Raw genomic sequence first — 23262 nt, forward strand, 5'->3', positions numbered from 1 at the left:
TACACAAAGCAGTGTACGGCGTGCTCCCGACAAACACGCGATGACAAGCTAAGAACGGCATGTATTACCACACACTCTACTTCTTAACACGTTCAATAGACATTCTCGACTAGTAAAATCACTTTTCACAATTGTTTTTCTCTTTCGTTTCAACACAGATTATTTGACATGTCCAGTGGAACACGAGTATGAAGAGAGGAGCATTCGCACTTACCAAATCTACTAATGATGCCGACACTGTAAAATACAGCAATTTATAACTCAACATTATGATGTTTTAGCATAAAATTAAGTAGGTTGATTGCACAATAATAGACAAAGTAAATGTGCATGTGCACTCAGAGTCTCAATATACTGGTGAACATACTAGATCATTCATCACAACTATAACTCACCAATACACCTCAGAACTTACTGTAAGCAATTCATGGAAATAATGTTTTATCAACATGGTTCAAGATGTTTTTAAAGTATGTCACAAGAATGCTATTGAACATTTGAGACTATGAGAACAACATCCTGAAGCATATAGAATATTATTTCAATGAATTAAGTTGCCATTCATGGTTAGACTAGATAGTGTTTTAGAATTGTACATTGTTATTACTACCAGGTTTTTCAAGCAGCTGAAGATGTCCTGAGTAAAAGGTCAAAACCAGTACTGTGACATTACTATGACATAGAAATGTTTCAGACACCTTATATAATAAAAGTATTGATTAGGTGGAAGGTTCCCATCTTTATATTTGTGTGTATATAGAGATGAAGATCATCCCATTAAGAGAGCTCTTGCAATTGAGGTACCAAGGAGAGGATGTGGACGTCCAAGAGCAACATGGTGGGGTACAGCCAAAAAGGCCCTGAATAGAAATGGCGTTCTCGTCGCCATAAGACCTATCTGTGTCGGTGCGACGTAAAGCCCGTAGCAAAAAAAGAAAAAGAAAAAAAAGAAATGGCGTTCCAGTGGCGGAGACATCCAACCACAGGGAGTGTGGATCAGAAGAGCCGACCCTGAGTGATACTTGGGAGTATCCATTGTAGGCACACATACTCCAAGAAATAAGAAGAAGGGGGGAGACGCCGAGGTGCCTGAATTTAGTCCTGCAGGAGTTCCTTTATGTGCCAGTAAATCTACCGACATGGGGCTGATGTATTTGAGCACCTTCAAATACCACCGGACTGAGCCAGGATCGAACCTGCCAAGTTGGGGTCAGAAGGCCAGTGCTTCAACCGTCCGAGTCACTCAGCCCGGACCACCTGAGTTTAGATGACACTATGGTGTCCTGCAATCTACCAACTTCAGCCATGTTTCCAAAATCTTTATTTTTTTATTTTGTCAAGTGTAGATATACGATAAATGAAGAGAAATACAGTGAAACCTCGTTAGTACATTCCTCATTAACACGTTTTCCCACTTAGCACGTCATAAATTTGAAGTCCTGACGCCCATCGTATTAAATCTGTATAAAAAATACCTCACTTAACACGTCATGATTTTTCGCCATTACCACTTAGTACGATCATATGTTCCCAGACCTGAAACTGTTCTTTGTCATCCCTTGTGTACGGAATGTGATTACTAACAGAGATGGGAGCCCTCGCCACGGATCGGTCGGAGAAATTGCGCGATAAGAGGAAATGACCTTGAATTCTAGAACACCGAGTATATTGCGCCTTCGAGGGACAAACTATTAGCTTAAGTAAAGTTGAGTTTTGCATCATTGATTGGCAGCAAAGACTTTACACTAGTACAAGACAGGACAGTGCTAAGTTAAAGCACAGTAATAGATTCCACTGCGGCTAGGAGCGCTGAATTCAGTTTTCACAAGTTTTTTTCAAAGCTGTCCTGTTGACATACATGGCTTACAGCTGGGAGTCATCCAAAATTATGCGTCACGGAAGTTACCACCACAAAATGTGTAACGGAAGTGTAACTCTAGCAACCGTGCAGCCATTGGTGGATGGTCATGACTGAGAGACAAACCTATAATAATTTGATTTTCTCAAAGGGAATAGTGGTTTATTTTTTGTTCTATGTTCTTTGTTCTATGGAAAGGTCTTAGTTGTCAGTGAGATTGTTGAATAACCCAGTGCGCTCGATTGTGCTTGTAGCCTATTTCGCATTCCAATCAGAAGTTAGAAATTTATTTATTCAAAATCATTCTTTCCAACGCACACTCGTTTTCTTTTTCCATTTCTATTTTGCTTATACGCATTTTCATTTTTGTCTCGGTTGCCCACAATAGTGTTCAAAGTAGAGTGTGCTAGTTTTAAGGTTCGCACCAACTTTACGTGCTTTCCTATCTACTTATTGCAGGATTTTAATTTTTTCTTTATTTTTGAGTGGTTTCACGACCCTTTTCTTATCCATAGCTAGGCTATCACAATATAAATACCGTATGTACCGCGCTACTGAACTTCTCATGATTATCCTATTAGTCCGTACGTAGGCTGTCACTTCACTTATTTTTACCACTCAACACAATAAATTGAAGGTAATGCCAATAACTGTTCTTGTGATAAGATTATTTAAATCAGTGTGGTACGACTGAAGTTAAAATAAGTCTATAGTGCAACAATAGCAGATCTTCGACAGGTCATTTGTGGGTGCGTTCAGTAATAAGGCTTCGATATACTGTAGGCCTATCCCATTAAAAAGTTTCATGTAAAAATGCAGGCGATGGTAAAGCGGTATTCATTTTGTATTCATAGACTAGTTTGACAGTTCATACGTTTTTATTATTCACCGGCGAGTCTGTCTGAACTAATGCTGAATACTGCCGAAGTTTCGTGTTCAAGATGGCGGTGTATGGCGAGTATAACCTCTGTCTAGCCTAAGCAAGCATCGGGTATGGACGTGCTGGGTCGAGTGTGCCAGTAGAGTGGGAGTGGAGTGTGAGCGGTGAGTGCAAGAGGGAAGTGGAGAGTGACGAGGAAGATGATTAGTGCGGACTGCTTTTCTTCAAAGTTCTAAGGCTGGCTCGACCTCTTCACATGTTTCACCAACAAGGACGATGTCGTCTGTGTATAGAAGGGTCCACGGTAGTTGTGTCTTCAGTTGTTCTGTGAGATAGTTAATAACTATATTGATAAGATTGGGCTCAAAGCAGGACATTGAGGAACCACTATGTTGTTTGGGAATTCTTCATTTAGCAATTATATTATACATTATAATGATCTTCATCTGGACGTTGTATGTGTCCATACGAGCGCAACTGCTGCTCCTCCAATTTCTCACTGATAGGGACCATATTAAATGATCCTCATATATGCTCATTTTACACTCAGTCCAAGAGGGCCTGACTATCGCGGGATATGCATTTGCGGATCATGCTTCTTTGTCTTGTCCAACACTCCGAGCCGTAAGTGAGGGCAGGCCTAACAACAGTCTTGTATATCTTGCCTTTGAGCTTTATAGGCATCCTCCTGTCACATAAGACGCTTGTCAGCAAACTCCATTTGGTCCATGTCATCATCAATCGTATTATTGGTAATAACTGAGCCCAGGTACTTGAATTTTATTGCCATTGTCAGTGGTTCACCAGCTAAGAAAATTGTATTGAGTAGACCTTGAACTTCTGGCTTGGCGAAGTTACAGAACATATACTCAATCTTCTTACGGCTTATTCTGAGTCCATTCGTCTCCAAAGCTTTTCTCCAAAGTTCTAAGGTTGCCTCGACCTCTTCACGTGTTTCACCTACAAGGACGATGCTGTCTGCGTATAGAAGGGTCCACGATAGTTGTATCTTCAGTTGTTCCTTGAGATACTTAATAACTATATTGATAAGATTGTGCTCAAAGCTGAACCTTGATGAACACCAACCTCAACAGGGAAACTCCCAGAGATACCAGAACTAGACTTCATCTCTGTAGAGGGACGAACATATTGTATGTCCTGGATAAGCCTCATATATTCCTCCAGAACATTTTGGTGCCGCAGTGTGGTCCAAACTATTTCCCTAGGAACGCGGTCAAACGTTTTCACTACATCAATGAAAACCCTGAGGAGATCCTTGTAAAGTGCACTGTTTCTCCATCAATATTCAGAGAGTTTGAATCACGTCACTAGTTGAAACTCCACTTGTGAAGCCGCACTATTTCCTATGGATGTCAATTTTCTTAACGTGATTGGCAAATTTTTAGTGTGTGTGAGGTGAGTATAATGCCTCCATAGCCCCCGCCTTCTCTAACATCTCCTTTCTGCTTGAAGGTAGGCACAAGGTAGATTTGGCGAAATTGCTCCGGTGTGGGTGCATCAGCGAGGATCCTATTAAACATCCTAGTAAGCCAATCAATTCCTTCAGTACCCAGAATCTTCCACAGCTCAGATGGAATGTCATCAGGTCCTGCTGATTTGCCATTCTTCTTTTTTGACACAGCAGTCTGAACTTCGGCCTGGGTGAACATAGGCACAGGGCCCTGCACAGGACATTGAGGAACTGCTATGTCCTTTGGGAATTCTTCATTTAGCAATTCAGTGAAATATTCCTGCCATCGGTTTTTGATCCCGTCTTTTTTGTAAGAATGTTTCCTGTTTTGTCGTTGATATATTTCGTGGCAATGCTATTTCTGGAATGCTTTTCATGCTGGGCAGCAATCTTATAGATTTGGCTCACACCTTCTGGAGTATCTAGGCCTTCACAGAATCCTTGAACAGGCTTTGGCCACAATCAGTTTTGCAGATTTCTTGGCTGCCTTGTATCTCAACTTGAGCTGCAATCCTTCTAGGCTGTTCCTGGATTTCCACCACTCTTTGAAAGCAACTTTCTTCTTTTTCCACCACCGCAGCTCCTTGTGTTGATCTTCAGCCCCCTTTTGAGACTCCCAGATGTTGTCTAGCTGTCATTGTGCAGTGACGTTGAAATCTTTCCCATTGGCAATCTGCGGTGGTGCTGCCTAGGCCTTCATAAAATCCTTGAACAGGCTTTGGCCACAATCAGTTTTGCAGATTTCTTGGCTGCCTTGTATCTCAACTTGAGCTGCAATCCTTCTAGGCTGTTCCTGGATTTCCACCACTCTTTGAAAGCAACTTCTTTTTCTACCACCACAGCTCCTTGTGTTGATCTTCAGCCCCCCTTTTGAGACTCCCAGATATTGTCTAGCTGTCATTGTGCAGTGACGTTGAAATCTTGCCCATTGGCAATCTGCGGTGGTGCTGTCTTTTATATCCTGGGTAATGTACGCCTTGATGTTGTAAATAAAACGCTGAGATGTTACAGTCTCTTGTAGCTTGAACCATTTGGTCTTTTGTACACATAAGTTAGTACGAAACGTAAAGGACGTCTGAGCTTTATTTCACCGTCAAGAAACCTATGCTGTGATGCGAGAGGTTCTCCTGGTATCACTTTGCAGTCAACGAATTGTTTTAGCAGGTCATAGCTGCAAAGGAAATAATCAATCTGTGTGCCAACAGTTTTCTCATGAATTTGAGTCTTATATGTGATAAGGTGTTCTTCCCTCTTCTGGAAACAAGTGTTGACTATTGCCAGATTATATGCCGAAGACAGTTGGAGAATCATCTCTCCTTGGCTGTTTTTTTGTCCTAGTCCAAAACCTACATGGTATTTAGGAAAGTCTTTGGCAGTCTGTCCAACATGGCCATTGAGGTTACCCAAAGTGGTTATATGATCGTCTGGTGACATCTGTTGCAGCATATGCTCATAGTTCTCCTGAAATTCCTACTTGAAGGTCTTATCACAACCAGCTTGGGGCGCATAAGAAGAGATATGTTCAGGCATACATCGTTATCCATCACAAGTTTTATTACGATGAGGCGATTGCTTATCTTATTGACTGATATCAGTCTGGTTGTTAGGTGTTGGGCAAGGATTATGCCGACTCAATTTTACAAGTTATTCACACCATTATACAGGACCACGACCAATATTTCTAGACTTACTGTACTTCCTCTTCATTTTATCTCTTGCAGGGTTAAGATGTCCAATTTGTGTCTCTCCATAACATTAGCCAATTCAGAAGTCTTGCCAGTAAGTTTGCTGACATTCCATGTACCATTTCTCACTTTTAGTAATTCTCTCACCATCTTACCTCTTTCGGGACAGCTGTAATGATGTTGACCTCACTTTTGCAGGGAGATGACCTATCCTGAGCCTCACTTTTATGGGGAGGCAACCTATTGTGGACCTCACTTTTGCGAGGAGGTGACCTATCCGTTATCCTTCTTCCTATAGAGTGTACTCTCATGATCAGTTGTAGTTTGGCAAATGTTTTACAGCCGGTTGCCGCTTGATGCCAAGCCAGATTGATCTCGCTGACTGAGACCCAGACGCTGCCATTGACTCCTCTGTTGAGTTCCTCCACCACCTGTCCTACTGCTCATACTGGCAGTCAGCAGTTTCTGTAGACCTCTTCTTCAGTCATTTCATAGGAGCCCTGCTGAAACCGTCCATGACCCTGGGCACCTCGGCATCTCAGAAAACCATGAAAGTAGTTAGTAGGATGTAAAGCCAATAACATTATTATTAGACTCCGGCGGTGCAGACACATGCAAAAGACGGGCGGAAAATGTTTGTTGCCGCAGCCAGTGTGCCAGTGTTTCCAGTTAAGCGTAAGTCTTGCATTTCATCCCCAAAAGCAGGTTGCTGAAGTAAGACACTCCGGATCGTCCTCTTCCTTATTTCTTTTGGCATACCACAACCGTCACCTTTTCCATGGCTTCACAATCAACAAAACTATCCCACTGCAATCGTCAAACTTATCCTTACCACCAAAGATACTTGTGAAAATTCAGGAAGTTCCATTACTGTTAATTTTAACTCATGGTTCTTCCATTTCTTCGTAATTTGTGAGTCCATAACAATAGTATGAGCATTACCTTACTCGTATGAACTTCCTTGCTGTGATATTTATCTCCAAAGGAAGAAATCTGGAGACAAACTGTTCTTAAAAAACTGCCAGTGTATTCTGTTGTAGCTATCGTACCTGTCATTGACATGTCAGCCATTTACATTGTTGAGGTAAAAGGAAAAGAGCAATCTGATTCACAGTTGGAGTGGAAGTATGAATTTGTCTGTCTGCAGAATGACAATCTCCATAATAAGTGAACTAGATTAACCTAAATGTGAGAGTAATGTAGGTGTGAAATACGTTGCGAGTGCTGTAATTAAGATATTATTCTGTTAGTGGAAGGGATAAACGTTTCATACCAGACAACCTGGCATGTGTATTTTTTAAAGAAAGAATTAGAGGACCTGATTCGAGAGCAAGCAACATGTAATAATTGGCCATATAAGAAACATCCTGAATTTTCATGCTTAATTCCAGCGGTAGTGAAGGTTTGGCCTTGCAATTTATTTATGCCATGGCAAACCAGATATTTGTGAGAGCTGAAGTCATTTAAATTGGAAAGGATAATTGCTAGGAATTCAAGGAATACATGATAAAAATACAGAGGTTTACCATTTAAGCACGCATAGATTAGAATACACACAAAAGAAAGACATGGGTGCAAAAGTTTCAGCTGTAGCCTTTGTCAGTAGAGGATAGAATGAGAATGGTAGTGGTCATTGTGGACAAGTAGATGCTTTTGTGAGGTGAGAGGGAAATAGGTAAAACAAGAGAAATGGGAAAATGGAGTGATCATCTCATTTTAAATCGAGGTGTTTTCCTAGACCTGAGCACCAGTTGATGCCCTACTTTGGAATCTTTTAAGGGCAAGAAGGGTGGGATGTTGTGCTTAAGTGTTCAAGGAATTTAATTGTGCAACAGTCATCAAATGTGGTTTGCTGGTACCGGGTGTGAATGGGGGTTGGAAGATTCACGTTATGGGTTTCAGGTACTGCAGTGGTTGTATATTTGTTTTGCTAGAGTATTGGTAGTTAAGACAATGGGCAGAGTCATTATTGAAGCTGGTAGGTGATGTTTCAAATGCAGTCATGATAACCTTATATGGGGTAGGACTTGTTTGTGATTTTTCTGATGAAACTAGTTCTCTGTATATATAGATGGCAGGTCTTACAGTGGCTATGTTCACGGGTGACGTAGCCAGAAGGGTGTGGGGATTGGTACGGTTCATAGCGAGGGAGAGTATGTTTGGGGTTTGCTGAGTGCCTGAATGTGACTGGGGATTTTTGGAAGATGAGAGAGAATTGAGTGCTTGTTTTAAAATGTAATTTATTTTCTGGAGATCAGGAATGTTACATGGTTATGAAATGTGCCGAGTTGGGTTGCTTCGGAAATCTGGTGGTCAACCAGTTAGGTGGAGTAACCCCTAGCAGTAAAGGCCTTCTTCAGGGGCCTGTTCCACGAACGATCTTTGCAACTTTTCAATTTCTTCGCAAAGTGAAAAGTCTTTGCGAATGAGTGATCCGATTAAGTTTATTCCATGGGCAAACTGTATAATACTCCCATGATTTTAATGCTTTATTTTTTGCCACGAACTTGACGGTATAATTATGGTACTGTTAGTTTTAAAGTTTTGATCATGGGAAAGAAAAATTATTACAAAAAGCTGGCTGTGCTGGAAGTTGTCAAGGAGAAACAGGACATCCTTTTTGGCAACTTTAAAAATAACCTCTCAAATGATGACTAGCATCAGTATTAACGAGAGTACTATCAACACATCCACACACAAAAGGAAATTCACTCTTCATTAGAAATTCCATCGCTATATTTTGTGAATTATCAGGTCAGCGTGCTATGTTAGGAAATATTACATTTACTATGACATCTACGACTTTGGTAACAGTTCTGCAAATAATTGATTTTGATGTCCCATGCATTGCTGTTATACCGTGCAGCTGGGCACCATTTCCTAAGCAATGTAAGCATAAAAATCGTTATTTTTCGGAAAGGGGTTGACTTCTTTTTGTTGCATGTTTCAATAAATGACCGATCATTTCAAGAATATAGTCAGCTTGTGTTGGGATAATACGAAAACACTCGCAAGATTCCATTGAAGTGAGGTTATGAAAATTAATCCTGTCTTTGTACGTTCTCTTGTTGGAGTCTTTATCACTGTCCTCACTTGATGATAACAAAAGCTCTTTTCGTAACATGCTTATATCACTAAACCAAATTCTACACCAAGAAACTAGTGTACATACTTGCTAATTAACAGATGAAAAGGGAATCATTCATTTCATTTCTTTGCACTTTGCATTTCTGTACCAATGGAGGAACATAACGGGCTTGAAAAGTGAAAAGATTCCCCAGGTTGACATTATAGGAGACGCTGACTTTAAGAGTTGAACAAATCCGTTTGCCCCAGATGACAAAGCTGAATGGTAAAGGTCATTTTGTGTGATATTAGTGAAAACTGTTGTACTGCAGATCTTTGGTGCATTTGATGTGTACAGAGGAATCAAATTCTGCCATCCTGTAAGTGAATGTCTACATCAAGAAAGAACAGGAAAAATGTTGGGGACAGTTTACGAACAAAATTGAGCAACATAGTCGAGGAAATCAGAAACTATTATAAAGAATAATAAAATCAAAAAGAATAAATCAAGAAAAAATCAAGGCCATAGAGAGAGAAGATGGATCCATAGTACATGAAGAAAAGAGTCTTCAGAACGTGATGCAAACTATTTTGAAAAACTTTATAATGAGGATGACTGCTTGGAGGAAGAAGGAAATAAGAAAATGGAAATAAGAGATGCAGAAAAAGTAGAGAACCCGATAACATGGTTTGAACTTGATAGGACAGTGAAAGTAATGACCAAATGTAAAGCAAGTGGAAAATACTTATTCAATGCTGATATGATTAAGGCAGCAGGAAGCAGTGGACTACATTGGCTATACCACGCTATCAATGCCATATGGAAGGATGAAAGAATACCTGAAGATTGGCAACAAGGAAGCATTGTACCATTGTTCAAAAAAGCAAATAGGAAGAAATGTGAAAATTATAGAGGTATAACCCTATTATCACATGGGCTGAAAATAATGGAGAAAGTCATAGACAAAAGACTGAGAGATATAATAGAAACACAGTTAGAGGAAGAAGAATATGGCTTTAGACCAAATAGATCAACAATAGACTTAATATTTACAATGCGAACGATAATGGAAAAACATCTGGAAAGGAACAAGGAAATCATATTTGTATTTTCGGATTTAGAAAAGCTTCTGATACAGTTAAGAGAAAACACATATGGGAATGCCTACTGAAAAGGAATGTACCAAAATCATTAATTAACAAGATGAAAATGTTGTATCATGAGAGTAAAAGCAGTGTACAAGTGGGGAGTGGTGACTGAAACATTTTATACAAGAAATGGTCTCAAGCAAGGAAGTGCACTGTCGCCATTATTGTTTATTATATTGATGGATGAAATCATAAAGCGTGTAAAACAGAGTATCAGTAGTGACAAAGTGAATGCTTTGGTATTTGTAGATGATGTAGTGATTTGGGGAAAGGGAGAAAAGGAAGTACAAAGGAGACTGGACATTTAGAATGAAAACCTGAAGTAGTTTCAAATGGTAATTAGTAAAAAGAAAACTGTAGTCATGCACTGTGGAAAAGAGAAAAAGAGAAGCCAAGTGAATGTGGACGGGGAATGGTTAGAGAATGTAGATTTTTTTTTTGCTAGGGGCTTCACGTCGCACCGACACAGATAGGTCTTATGGCGACGATGGGATACGAAAGGCCTAGGAGTTGGAAGGAAGCGGCCGTGGCCTTAATTAAGGTACAGCCCCAGCATTTGCCTGGTGTGAAAATGGGAAACCACAGAAAACCATCTTCAGGGCTGCCGATAGTGGGATTCGAACCTACTATCTCCCGGATGCAAGCTCACAGCCGCGCGCCTCTACGCGCACGGCCAACTCGCCCGGTGTAGAATAGTTTATATATCTGGGTAGCATAGGAAGTAATGAAATCAACCCTGAAATTAACAACAGACTAAGTAAAGGTACAACATTTTATCATCAAGTCAGAGAGCTTTTATGGTATGACCAAGTACCCAAGAGAACGAAATTAACATTATATAAACACTATTTCATACCAGTTGTATCATACGGACTAGAAACGCTGGTAACCAATAAGAGACAGGATGGTAAGATCCAAGCAGTAGAAGAGGAGATAGAATCCAAAATATTAAAATCAGAGAAAAGCTAAATATAGAACCGATAGTATAGAAGATACAGAAAGCAAGACTGAGATGGTTCGGACATGTAAAAAGAATGGGAAAGGAATGGGTAGCAAGAAGGGAATTGGAAAGAGAAGTTAAGGGAAAGAGACCGTTAGAAGGCCGAGAAGAAGGTGGATGGATCAGATTTGGAAGGACATTGAGGAGGCTTGTTAAGCACACCCGGACGACTGGAATGGGACATTGATGATGATGATGACGATGACGATGATTATGATTAAATTTTAGGCCATCCCCTAAACTACCCTTTCACTCTGCGTGAATGAAATTATTTATAGCCTAAAGTGTATTACCTTATTACCTGATTTTAACTACCAATTTTTCATGATATTCTGTTCAGCCATTTTGTCGTGATGCATGTGCGTACATACGTAACAGACATATGGAGATGGTGGAAATTAAAAAATAGCATTTCCTTCTTACTGTGTACGTACCGATACAGAAATACCACTTTTTAAATTCTGTGCAATGTACAGACAAAAACTCCTATTTTACACTGGTCAAAAAAAAGTTTTGCATATTTCAAGATCCTGTATTTCTGGACCAGATAAGGTACAACATATTTTATCCTATAATAGTGTTCAGTACAAACAAACACACCGAGCTCGATAGCTGCAGTCGCTTAAATGCGGCCAGTATCCAGTATTTGGGAGATAGTAGGTTCGAACCTCACTGTCGGCAGCCCTGAAAATGGTTTTCCGTGGTTTCCCATTTTCGCACCAGGCAAATGCTGGGGCTGTACTTTAATTAAGGCCACGGCCGCTTCCTTCCCACTCCTAGCCCTTTCTTTTCCCATCATCGCCGTAAGACCTATCTGTGTTGGTGCGATGTAAAACAACTAGCAAAAAAAAACATAACATCTCTTTATCTTAGAGATGACACATGAACCCATGGTGAGAAAAAGAATATTTCTTCATACAGCAATGTAATCAAAAACTCATGTAATCCTTAAACCACAATTAGTCAATTTTCTGTGTAATCAGTAATGTGTGTGGCCTCCATGAGCCGTGCAACATTCTTGGAGGCGGTGTAGCACAGTCAGTACCAGGGTATCCAGTACATCTTGAGGAATATTGTCTCAATACTCTATAGCAGCAGGGATAAGGTCTTGTAAGGCTCGTGGTGGTTGGGCACAGTTGGAAATTGCTGTTTTCAGTAATCTCCATACGTGCTCTACGTAATTCAAATCAGGAGACAATGGTGGCCAGACTATCCTTTGAATATCGTCTTTCCAAGGACCTATTCACAGACTGTGTTGGGTGGGCACGAGCATTGTCATCAATTAAAGTGAAATTTGCTCCAATATCAGCTCTAAATCCACAAACAATGTATTCAAGGACATTGTCCTCGTACTTTTGTGACGTCATATTGCCCTGGGTGTGGACTAGTGGTGTGCAGCGGCCCATCATTATTCCTCCCCAGAAGAGTGCTGAACCACCACCTTGCTGGTAGCGTTAAGCAATGAGAGCTTTATTTAAACGTTGACCATTTGCCCTCCATACATGAATACTTTTGTCGTCTGAATGCAACGAAATGCGTATCTCGCCTGTAAATAACGTTTGTGCCCATTGTTCCTGGGTCCAGTTTTCATATCTTCTTACCCATTCTACATGCTGACGTCTGTCGTGATATTCGAGGCATCTTCCCCTGAATGGCCTTCGAGAACATAGTCCGAAACTGTGGAGTCGATTTCCAACAGTTTGTGTAGATACATTAACTCCTGTAGCTGCTCGAAGCTCCCTCCCAAAAGTGGTTGCTGTGCTACTAGGTTGTCTCCTAGCAGAAATACGGATGTATCGGTTTTGAGCAGTGGTTATTTTGCGTGGTCGACCTGTCCTAGGCTTATCAGCTATGGATTGTGTATGTTGAAATTTCCACCACAGTCTGAAAATGTCACTTTAATTGCATTGCACCACTTGAGCTACTTCAGCTTGTGTCACTTGACGATGTTGCATTAAAGTCACTATTCAAACTCATCTGCTGCCAAAATTGTGTGCCGTGACATTGCTGTTATTGTGGTGCAGTAAATTACATGGTAAAACAGTATTTATCACTTCCTTTTCAACTGCACTCCATCAGTTCAGTTTCTCAACTGAGCAGAATCTTTACCAAGAAGTGAATGTATGAGCACATTGTCAGGAAAACAAATGTAATGCATTTCAATGATCATTCAAAACAAAGTCATATGCAACATAATTTACTGGACGTTTTCAGAAATATAAAATCTTGCAATATGCAAAAATAAATTTGATCAGTGTATATATAGGAAAGGGATGGAGAGCAGCGACATACTTTGTAAGCTTGCGTAGATGGAGTTCTTAATTATAACAGTAGACATATTTATTCATTCTTCTATTCAGTACATATTCACATCTCCTTGATGGGGTTAAAGGTCATGTCAAAAAAATTCATACATGTTTCATTCTTTGACATGACCTAATAACCCCCTCAAGGGAGGTGTGAATATGTATTGAATAGAAGGTTGAATAATCACTTATTGTTATAATTCAGCATTGTCAATACGTGGTGAAGCTATATTATGTAACAATAGATGGAGTTCACAGAAAAGAAAGACATGGGTCCATAATTTTCAGCTATAGCTTTCGTTAGTGGAGGTGACGGTGAGAATGATAGTAATCACTGTTGACAAGTAGATGCTGTTGTAAGCTAAAGGGAGGGGAGGAAATAGGCAAAACAAGACTTTAAGCCAGCAGTAGCATCACGAACAAATCTTACCCCGTACAAGGCCACCATGACTGCACTCGTCTATCATCATCTACAAGCTTCAGTGCACTCTTCCCAGCTTTCTCTATTGGCTTAACTATCAATACTACCCGAATTAATATGTGGCCGCCACAGTATCTGCAGAACCCATAACAGAGATCTTCCTGTCCCTGTTCACACCCAACACCATCAAAATCCCATTTGGTAATTGATTTATAGTAAACCCTCGCTGATGTGGGAGGCTTAAATGGCTGCTGCTGCCCAGGACAGGAGATTTGAAAATTATTGCTTTAAAATGCAGCTGTCAAGATAAAGTACTATAACGTACAACCTTTCCAGCAGTTTCTTCTTTTTTTTTTTTTTTTTTTTTTTCTTTTTTTTTTTTCTTTCCTTCATATTTTGAGGAAGCCTTCAAAACATGCAGATTATTATTCCCCTGAACAAAAAAAAAATTCCATTTTTCACAATGCTTTATTAATTCAGCTTAGTGCGATAGGCCTTGAAGCAGTCCTCTGAGCAGAGTCCCACATCACACACCTAAAATCTGTACCATTTTTGTTTGCAATAATTCTGCTGTTGAGATATCTTTCAAATTGCTACTGTCACTTTCTGACAGTAGTTCAGAATATCGTGTTTGCACAGACCTCGAGACATTACACCTGCAGTCATGGATTCAAGACTGATGGGCACTTCTCAACGGCCTGCACAGAGATGATGTGGCCCAAAAATGAAATATAGCAGAAAATCCTCAGTTAAGTAACTGTCAATCTATACATTGGTCGATAGCTCTAGCTCTCTCTCTCTCTCTCTCTCTCTTTTTTTTTTTTTTTTTTTTTTTGGCAAGGTCTGAGGTAGTTAGAAAGGCAGCTCCCAGAAAGTGGCACAAATCAGATACTGTAGAGTGGTCCCTGAGAAGAATAGAAGCCCTGTTTCAAAGCTAACCTTTCACTGCGTAAGTTCATATTCATTCATTCATTCATTCATTCATTCATTCATTCATTCATTCATTGCCAAAGGCCTCTGGGGTGATAAAAACAACTTTCCCACACAAGCTTACCAAAATCTTACATAAATAAACAAAGGAAATGCTATGTATGCAACAGCAACAAAAAGTATCGTGAATTTCCCTTGTAAAAAGATGCTTTCACTGGAAGAGCCCTAACAAGCAACAAGAATAATTGGCAAATGAAAAGTTATTTACGGTATACAGTACATATTATAGTAGCTTTCCTTTACAAAGACATGCCAACAGAATTGCATTGTCTTTATTACTCTCTGGTTTGAATGACACACCGTGTAGGTGTGCATACAGTAGATGCTGTCAACTTGTGATAATGTCTGCGTCTGAACAGTGCACAGAGGCTGGCATTTGAAAAGTTTCCAGGACTTCGTTCACTAGTATCCGGCCACAAGACGGATGGTTCTAAGATCGGAGAAAATATAGGTTGCTCTTTCATCACCGATAATGTAAGCATGTAGATCTCACTTCCTAGTGTATGTAGTGTGTACACTGCGAAGCTTTACACCATTTTAGAAGCTCTGCAGTTTGCACTTGTTGGCAAAAGAAACCATTTTCACATGTGTGCCGACTCATTAAGTTCTCTGCAGTCTTATTGACACCTGTTTCTCAGCCGTTGCTCTCCATATGTTTTCTAAACATGTATGTATTGCTTCTGTTAGCTTTCTTACCTGAGCATTTGTGGTATAAATAAAACAGTTTCACTCCTTCTGGTATCTGTTAAAATATCAAGCTCCATGATACTGCTGTGTTACATCTTTCTTCTTATTTTCATCAGAGTACTTACACTTATTTATGGTAATCTTTGCCCAGTATATTTTTTGTGGAGAATTAAATAAAACTTATTTAAAAGTACCAAAAAATGACATGTTCTTCAGTAAGAAAGGAGTGATTTAGAAAAATGTCTGTTATTTATTCTATTCTGATGCACTAATATGGAATATAATTGAATTACGTATTTAATAGAGGCCCTTTGCCCAGTATATTTTTTGTGGAGAATTAAATAAAACTACTTCTTTAAAAGTACCAAAAAATATGACATGTACTTCACTAAGAAAGGAGTGATTTAGAAAAATTTATCTTATTTATTTTAATAATTACCCTCTTTGTAAAGAGGGGCCAATATGATAAAGTCATGAATTTGGTTCCTCAGAATTATGTAGACTTCCTGGTCTTTCTCTCCAAACCAAACCCCAAATCCCATGGCACAGCAGCCCCGAAGGCCTGCAAATTACAAAGTATTGTGTGATTGGCATGACAAATCCTCTCAGCCATTATTCTTGGCTGTCTAGACTGATCATCTTTCCCACTAGAAACCAGAATATTCTTCAGAAATGAAACCTATAAAACTAATACCCTAGTATTACTGTAGTTGAGTGTCCTGAATGCATACTTGCCAATCCTTCCGATTTACCCGGAAACTTTCCGGTTTTCAACTACCCTTTCCGATTTTCCGATTTATTTTTACTTCTTCCGATTTTTTACTAATACAACCTCTAGTACGGCCAGTACTCTTCCCCTAGGATAAAGGATAAATTCTTATATGCTGGTGTAATTTACGAAACCTCATTTTCAAGCGTATTTATTTGATGCTTTATTTCGTGAGTGTTTCGTCCGTCACTTTCGTGTATCGTGTTTCTCGCTCACCACAGCAGCGTGTGCGCTTTATACAGCTGGGGGATTCGGGGTGGCAATCGTCCTGCAAGCAAGAGACTAGCGCGCGCTAACGCCTCAGTTAATTGGGACGAAAGAAAGAGTTTGTTGCTGTGTTGTTCGCGCGCTATAAACATCGTTTCTGTGCGTAGCTTCATCGGAGTTGTAGGCCACCTGTTTTTTCTTGCATTTCTATGCTTTCCCCCTCTGTCAAAGTCGTGTGTTAATCATGTATGGGGGCCGATGACCTTCGATGTTAGGCCCCTTTAAACAACAAGCAACAACAATAATGTATGGGACATATTGAATTGTTTTGTATGTGGTGTTTTCGCGTATTTAAGTGCATAATTTTAATGAGTTGCATGTTTTTAAGGGGGTTGTGTCGGTGACACTTTCTGGTATTTTCTCTTCTCGTTATGGCCAGAGATACCTATAAACTTCCGTTCAATTTACCGTCTGGTAAAGGAAACTACCGTATTTTCTCGCGTAATTAGCGCCCTTGCATAATTTACGCATCCCAATATTTTTGGGTGCAAAGTGGAAAAAATGAAAATTTGATGCATCCACAACTTCGAACATCCATCACTCAGCTCCGGATGTGTTTCGAAATAAAATAAAGGTGTCAATATCCAAGTAGCAGGCTTCCTATTGCGAAAGCGGGCATTCCAAACACAGGGCAACGTGCTGTTATTAGCCGTCAGGATACTGCATCATACAAACTCGCGGTGATCAGTTACGCCGAAACATACGGGAATAGAGCAGCGGGCAGCAAGTATTCAGTGTCCAAATGAAATGTGCGCTGCCCTGGTAACAGAAGTGCACTTTCAGCGGCTAACGAGTCTCTCTCGCAAAGCATTTCGCGGACCAAAAAGCGGCAAGTTTCCGCAAGTAGAGGATTATCTGCTTAAATAGATGATTTAGTTACGCAATGTTGGATAAGCCGTTTCTCACGAAATGCTGTATTTTAAAGAATGAGAAATAGCCGCGGCACATGGAATCAGTGTCTCAGATTTGAAGGTTAGCCGAGGCTTGATTAATTTTATGAAGAGAAATGGGCTTTATCTTCGAAGAACAACATTAGGCCTATGCCAAAAAATGTCGAATGATTTAAACCATTTTCATCGCTTTGTGATTGAGAAGCGTAAAGTAATGGAATATTTGATCTCCCTTACAGGAACCGCAGGTCAGACGTCAGTCAGTTTCCACAAATACAGTAGAGACAATACACGACACTTACGGATTTCGCCTTGCTAAAATGGGAGACAATTCGACGGTGGCGCTCCTAGTGACTTGACCTGAACAAATCGCGCTAAATTCAAATATCAATGGAAATGTATATACGGAAATGGATAAATAAATTACGTCTAGAAAGAAAGTGGTATTGAGATATTAACTTCGAACTTGCTAAAGCAATTCTGGATAAATGAATGAAGAATTATTTAAAAGGTTATTATTCAAAGACTGAAATTAGACATATAAACAAGGTGTGAAATGGACTGCTATGAAATGGCTTGATCTTTCATTTATGCATTACTTTTTTAGCTTTAGCATACCTGCCTGAAATCTTATGGTTGGATTTGTCTTTTTTCCTCATTTAAAAACAATGTATCATCACATTAAGACATTTGTCAATAAAAATATCGGCACATTCCTTACACATATGATGCAATGAATTAACATTTAATAGCTGGACAATTTTTCTCTTAACATGAAGCCTACTAACAGAAAGAAAATCTATAAAATCCCGACTTTAACCTGAGAAGAGGGATAAAAGAAAGAAAAGTTTGAAAATGTTGTCGATAGTGATGCTTTGAGGAATATTTACGTACAATTAGAGTAAAAATGTAACATACCCTTGGCTGTATAGTCGAGGATTTTTAAAGTCGCTGGCCTGGAAATGATCTGAACAGATCTTATAATTCTTATACAAGCGTAACGTCCCTTCTTTCTTGTACACTTTATCCAAATTGCTTCTGTGACATTTCAAAACCCACAGATCACACCTACAACAACACATCGGTATTGAAGGTTAAATGCTGCACTATACAATAAAATATGCGTATTGTATTTTAAGCCCGTTAAAACATGGGTCGAGCTGGTCAGAAGATTATGAAGTACTATAAAAATCTATGTCACTGGAAGAATATATATGCAAACACAATATTACTTACATGTTCTTTTCACGAGGGAACCTGAAGAACGAGCGCGCATTTTTCTCTACTTCGTAATTACTGCAGCCAAACACAGCACATACCTTTCCCCTCATGTTGAGAGGAGATATCAAGGAATGACACACGCTACTATTTAATTATGTCAATTTACTGAAAACGCATAAATAACACCAAAAACTTCACACAAAAATACACGTGCTCTTATGACAGAATCAGTACCGTTCAGGTCTATCCGCTAGAGTGTGCTCCAATAGCTGTCCCTCGATATCTCGCTCAGTGTCGTGTATTGTCTCTACTGTATTTGGTTTCCATGTACCACAAGTCGAACTATCGATGTACCACAAGTCGAACAATCGATAAGAAAGGAACACACAGTGTTATCGTACGCGCTACCGGAAGCAAAAAACAACGATATACTGCAATGCTTGCTGTAACAGCTGATAGCAGAAAGCTTGCACCTTACATTGTTCTAAAACGAAAAACAATGCCTAAAGCAAAATTTCCGCGAATGATCCACGTTCGTATTCAAGAAAAAAGGGTGGATGGACACGTCACTCGTACAAGATTGGATACGAACTGTTTGGGGTAATGTAGCAGGGTCCCTCCTTCGATGCCCGGTCCTTCTCGTGTTGGACAGTTTTTTTTGCCTGTACATCATTCAGGTCGTATTGTCAGCTCGTAATGGGAATAATATTTTCCAGTGTCGGTACTTCAAACCCACATGTCTAATTTACCTGATGTACCATATTTGACTTTTTAGAAAAAAATCTCACGCTGGAATTTTGCGCCAAATGACGACAAGCGCGAATGAGTTGAAGCAGTTGTGTTTATATTATATTTGATGTATCTTTTAAGTGTAAATGAATTGTAAATAATGTATAAATATCAGAATTCTTTGAATAATTTACGCATCTGAAGTTTTCGCCTGTATTTTTCGTCAAAAAAGTGCGTTAATTACGCAAGAAAATACGGTATTATGCATTTTGTTGCGTGTGTCGGTGTAACATAAATATTATTATTCGTATGTGTCATCAATGAGAGTGATCAGGTACATTTTCTTGTAACCATTTTTATGTTTTCTTAGTTTAAGATCTTAAATTTAATGGTCAATTCACATCGTAACTGTAGATACGTATGCCTTTTATCCCGACCTTTTTTGGCGTAGACCGTGGTGGAATATGTGATGAAATCCAAGAATTTAAAAAATCTTCCTATTTTTTGTTTCTAAAAGTTGGCAGGTATGTGAATGTTGTCTTCTAATTCCTAGTGCTTGCGCATACATTCTATAGGAATTTTGTAAAATATTCAAATCGATTACGAGTACAGATGGCTCTAAAAGTCATTACAATATAATTTTGTGATCATAAATAAATAAATAAATAAATAAATGCTGTGTGGCCTCCAGAGAGGCCTGGTGCAGGTCTTTTGATTTGACACCTGTAGGCGACCTGTGCGTCGTGATGAGGATGAAATGATGATGAAGACGGCACATACACCCAGTCCCCGTGCCAGAGGAATTAACCAATTATGGTTAAAATTCCCAACCCTGCCAGGAATCGAACCTGGGACCACAGGCCAGCACTCTAACCACTTAGCCATGGAGTCGAACATATTGTTATTAATGGCTGCAAAAGACAATTATTGACTGTCCTTATTTTTGGTGTCTGTTTTGGCAATTAAAATCTTTTATTGTAACTTGCCTAGTATAAATGACCTTCCCAATAATTTTTCAGATGTTGGGAGACATTTGTTAGTATAAAAATGTTTTTAACTTCATTTTAACACACAGATATCATTTAAACTGGATCACTTCAGTTCACAAACATTCGTTGTCAGATATTTGAATGACAATTGTGGCAGAACTAAATTTTTAAAAATCCTTACACTTGCATTAACAGAAGTGTTCAAGAAAGTTTCACACTTTGAAAGATGGAAATAATCTCCAACTTACTCATTTTTCTGATGTTATTATATTTGTTCTTTGTGCACTTCTTTTGTTTCTGTTATAAATCATATATCCTTTATTTTTCAGCAAACACAGCGCCTATGTGAAACAAATCATATGAACATTCTTGATCGCCGTATCGCAAGTTGAGAAAGAATGAACTAATGGTGCTGTGTGGATTTCACATCAACCGTTGAATTGTATCGTGTAAATATTTTCCCCGTTTTTATCTTTACAAAGTGATTTGCTTTTGTTCGAAGTGTTTCCGGATAGTTTTCTTGATGTGGTAGTGCCATTATTGTATCCTCTAATTATGAAAACTGAAATACCTATACAAGAAATATTTTTTCAGCTGTGTTTAAAGTGAAATATAATCATGCTACCAGCATTGTTGTAGTCCTTGACAGACTGGTGTTCGTACTGTGTACATTAATCGTAGTAGTAGGCTATAAGGCTGTTTCAGTATTTAAATGAGTCAGAGTTGTTAAGAGAATATTTTGGTGGCCAGATGAAATGTTAAAAATTGTGAATTAGGAAGAGAAAATGAATTAACATTTATGAAACCTTTTGTGGGGTTACAACAAATCATGAATTTTGAGAAATTGTTTTCATTCAAACATATGTATGACCTTCGAATGAATTCATGGCCTGTCCTTTGATCAGCCTAACATGATGAGCTTTTCTGTTGTTTCAGTTTGCTGTTGATAAAAAAAAATTAAATTGATTGGTACAAAAAGTTTAGGGGAGAGAATCGCCCAGATTGTTGTTTGTTGTACTGCCCACTTAAAAATTTACCTTTGTGCTCTCTTCATGTCCTTTCCTAATTCATTTGTATGATCCAGGATGTTTTTCCATTATATAAAAGCATGATGTTTGAAATTATTTTCAAATTGGAGAAATCCTTAAAGAATGAAGTTTTGATCTTAAATACTCATATTGGTTTACATTTTAACAGACTATATTGAATGGTTGGAACCTTCATCTGCTCATAACTGGATTTAGTATTTGATAAAAAGTATGACATATTGATTGTAATCACAATATTATTGTGTGTATGAAATATGTTTTCAGTTCTTTTCACAGTTTTGTTTTTTCATCTATACCCATGTGTAATTGTTATGACATTCACTGAGACTGACAACTTTTCATCCTTCAAACAAGACTTTTTAATTTATTTTTTTTCCAAGTCGCTAAATGTTAAGGTTGCCTTGTCATAAAACACCAGTGTAGTGGACAGAAATTACTGAAACAAGATTCAAGCATGTGAAATGAAACTTTTAGTTTGTAGCCAGGAGGTAGAAATGTGAGAGGTGGCTGAAGGTAATTCAGTGTAGGAGAGAAAAGAAAAGAAAGACTGAGGTGTTATTGAAGAGCAGTAAGATCCCAAAGAAGATCAGAATATTGGCAGAAATAACAATAGACATCAGAAGAGAATTCCGGAAAGTTTGCAGTAAACATGAAAAATTGGTGGAGAAATGTGGTAGCAATATGGGAGATGCTGGCGATACTTGCATTGCTAAGTGATCAAGCTTTAGACTAGAAACTGCATGGTATGATTATTGTCAAGTAACGGGAAAAACATCCAGAAACTGTGAATTCATATATCTCAAATTCTAGTCTGTATTGAAGAGAAAAAATAAATGTCACTTTTTTTTTAAGATCTTGATGTATTTGATGACTGATAAGTTTCTCCTTACTTTGTGATAGTACAAGCTAATACCTGTCCACTCTGTCTCTTTTGGAAGTATGTCGTTAACGTGTTGTGCTCCATTTCTGTTGCAACATAACTGTGTCCATATGGCATTGTATGAGGATGTTACTCACTCTTAATTATTTATATTCTGTTCTCCTTCATAATTATTTTATTGTTATTTAAAATCAAAACTTCAACTATTAGATTTTCTTGAACTTATTGCTTGGGTCATTGACATTGCTACCAAGATTTTCTCTTCCAAGAACAGTGTTTTATAGAATAGTATTGTTTGATAGGATTGTGTCTTTTAAATTATCATTTATACATTTTCTCTCATCTGGCTGTACATTTCATGCTGTTTTTATTTACCATTAAATTTATTTTTACACTAAATTTTATGGTAAAAGAAGTTTGATAATGTGACATGTATAAATACTGAGGTGCAATAGAATGTATTATAAATCAATATGAAGTAAAAGAAATGATATTATGAGTTGAAATCTTGCATTTTCAAGTCATATTGAAGTCATTAGAATATTGGTAACAAATAACACAAATTTTTAAAAAATGGTACCATATTTGCTCTCTTTGTACGTATGATGAAGCAGTCATGGTGTTTATTCTTGTGTGTGTTCCCAACTTTCTATATTTAACTTCATTCATCAGTTGTTTGTTCCCTTTCCATATTTCCATTAATTTGATGAGTTCTTTTTCTCCGCATGTGTTTATTTTGGTTCCAAATCTTCTATCACCTGTACAAGGAATTAATCTGTACCTATCTTTCCTTTCCATGTATTATCATATACCTATGTGTGGACTCAAGATCTCTTAAGAATGGCCCATGCCTGATAAAGATGAAAATAGAAACAAACTCATGATGTGCTAAGAAAAATGTGATTAATATAATATGTGAAGAGTTTGTCCATGTTCTTTAATGTTTTTAGGTTTG

General features: G+C 38.5%; 1 protein-coding gene across 2 annotated transcripts in view; it reads left to right on the forward strand.

The window, feature by feature from the left end:
• LOC136873914 (protein lin-54 homolog) overlaps positions 1 to 22813 on the forward strand; it is a 264832-nt gene extending 242019 nt beyond the window's left edge. For both annotated transcript variants that reach the window (XM_067147255.2, XM_067147284.2), the window contains one exon: positions 20708 to 22813. In XM_067147255.2, the coding sequence (XP_067003356.1) occupies positions 20708 to 20727 (20 nt within the window). In that variant the 3' untranslated portion in view covers positions 20728 to 22813. The remainder of the gene's footprint in view (positions 1 to 20707) is intronic.
• The last annotated feature ends 449 nt before the right edge of the window (positions 22814 to 23262 follow it).

The sequence above is a fragment of the Anabrus simplex genome, chromosome 1, assembly GCF_040414725.1.
Source record: "Anabrus simplex isolate iqAnaSimp1 chromosome 1, ASM4041472v1, whole genome shotgun sequence".
Lineage (NCBI taxonomy): Eukaryota > Metazoa > Arthropoda > Insecta > Orthoptera > Tettigoniidae > Anabrus > Anabrus simplex.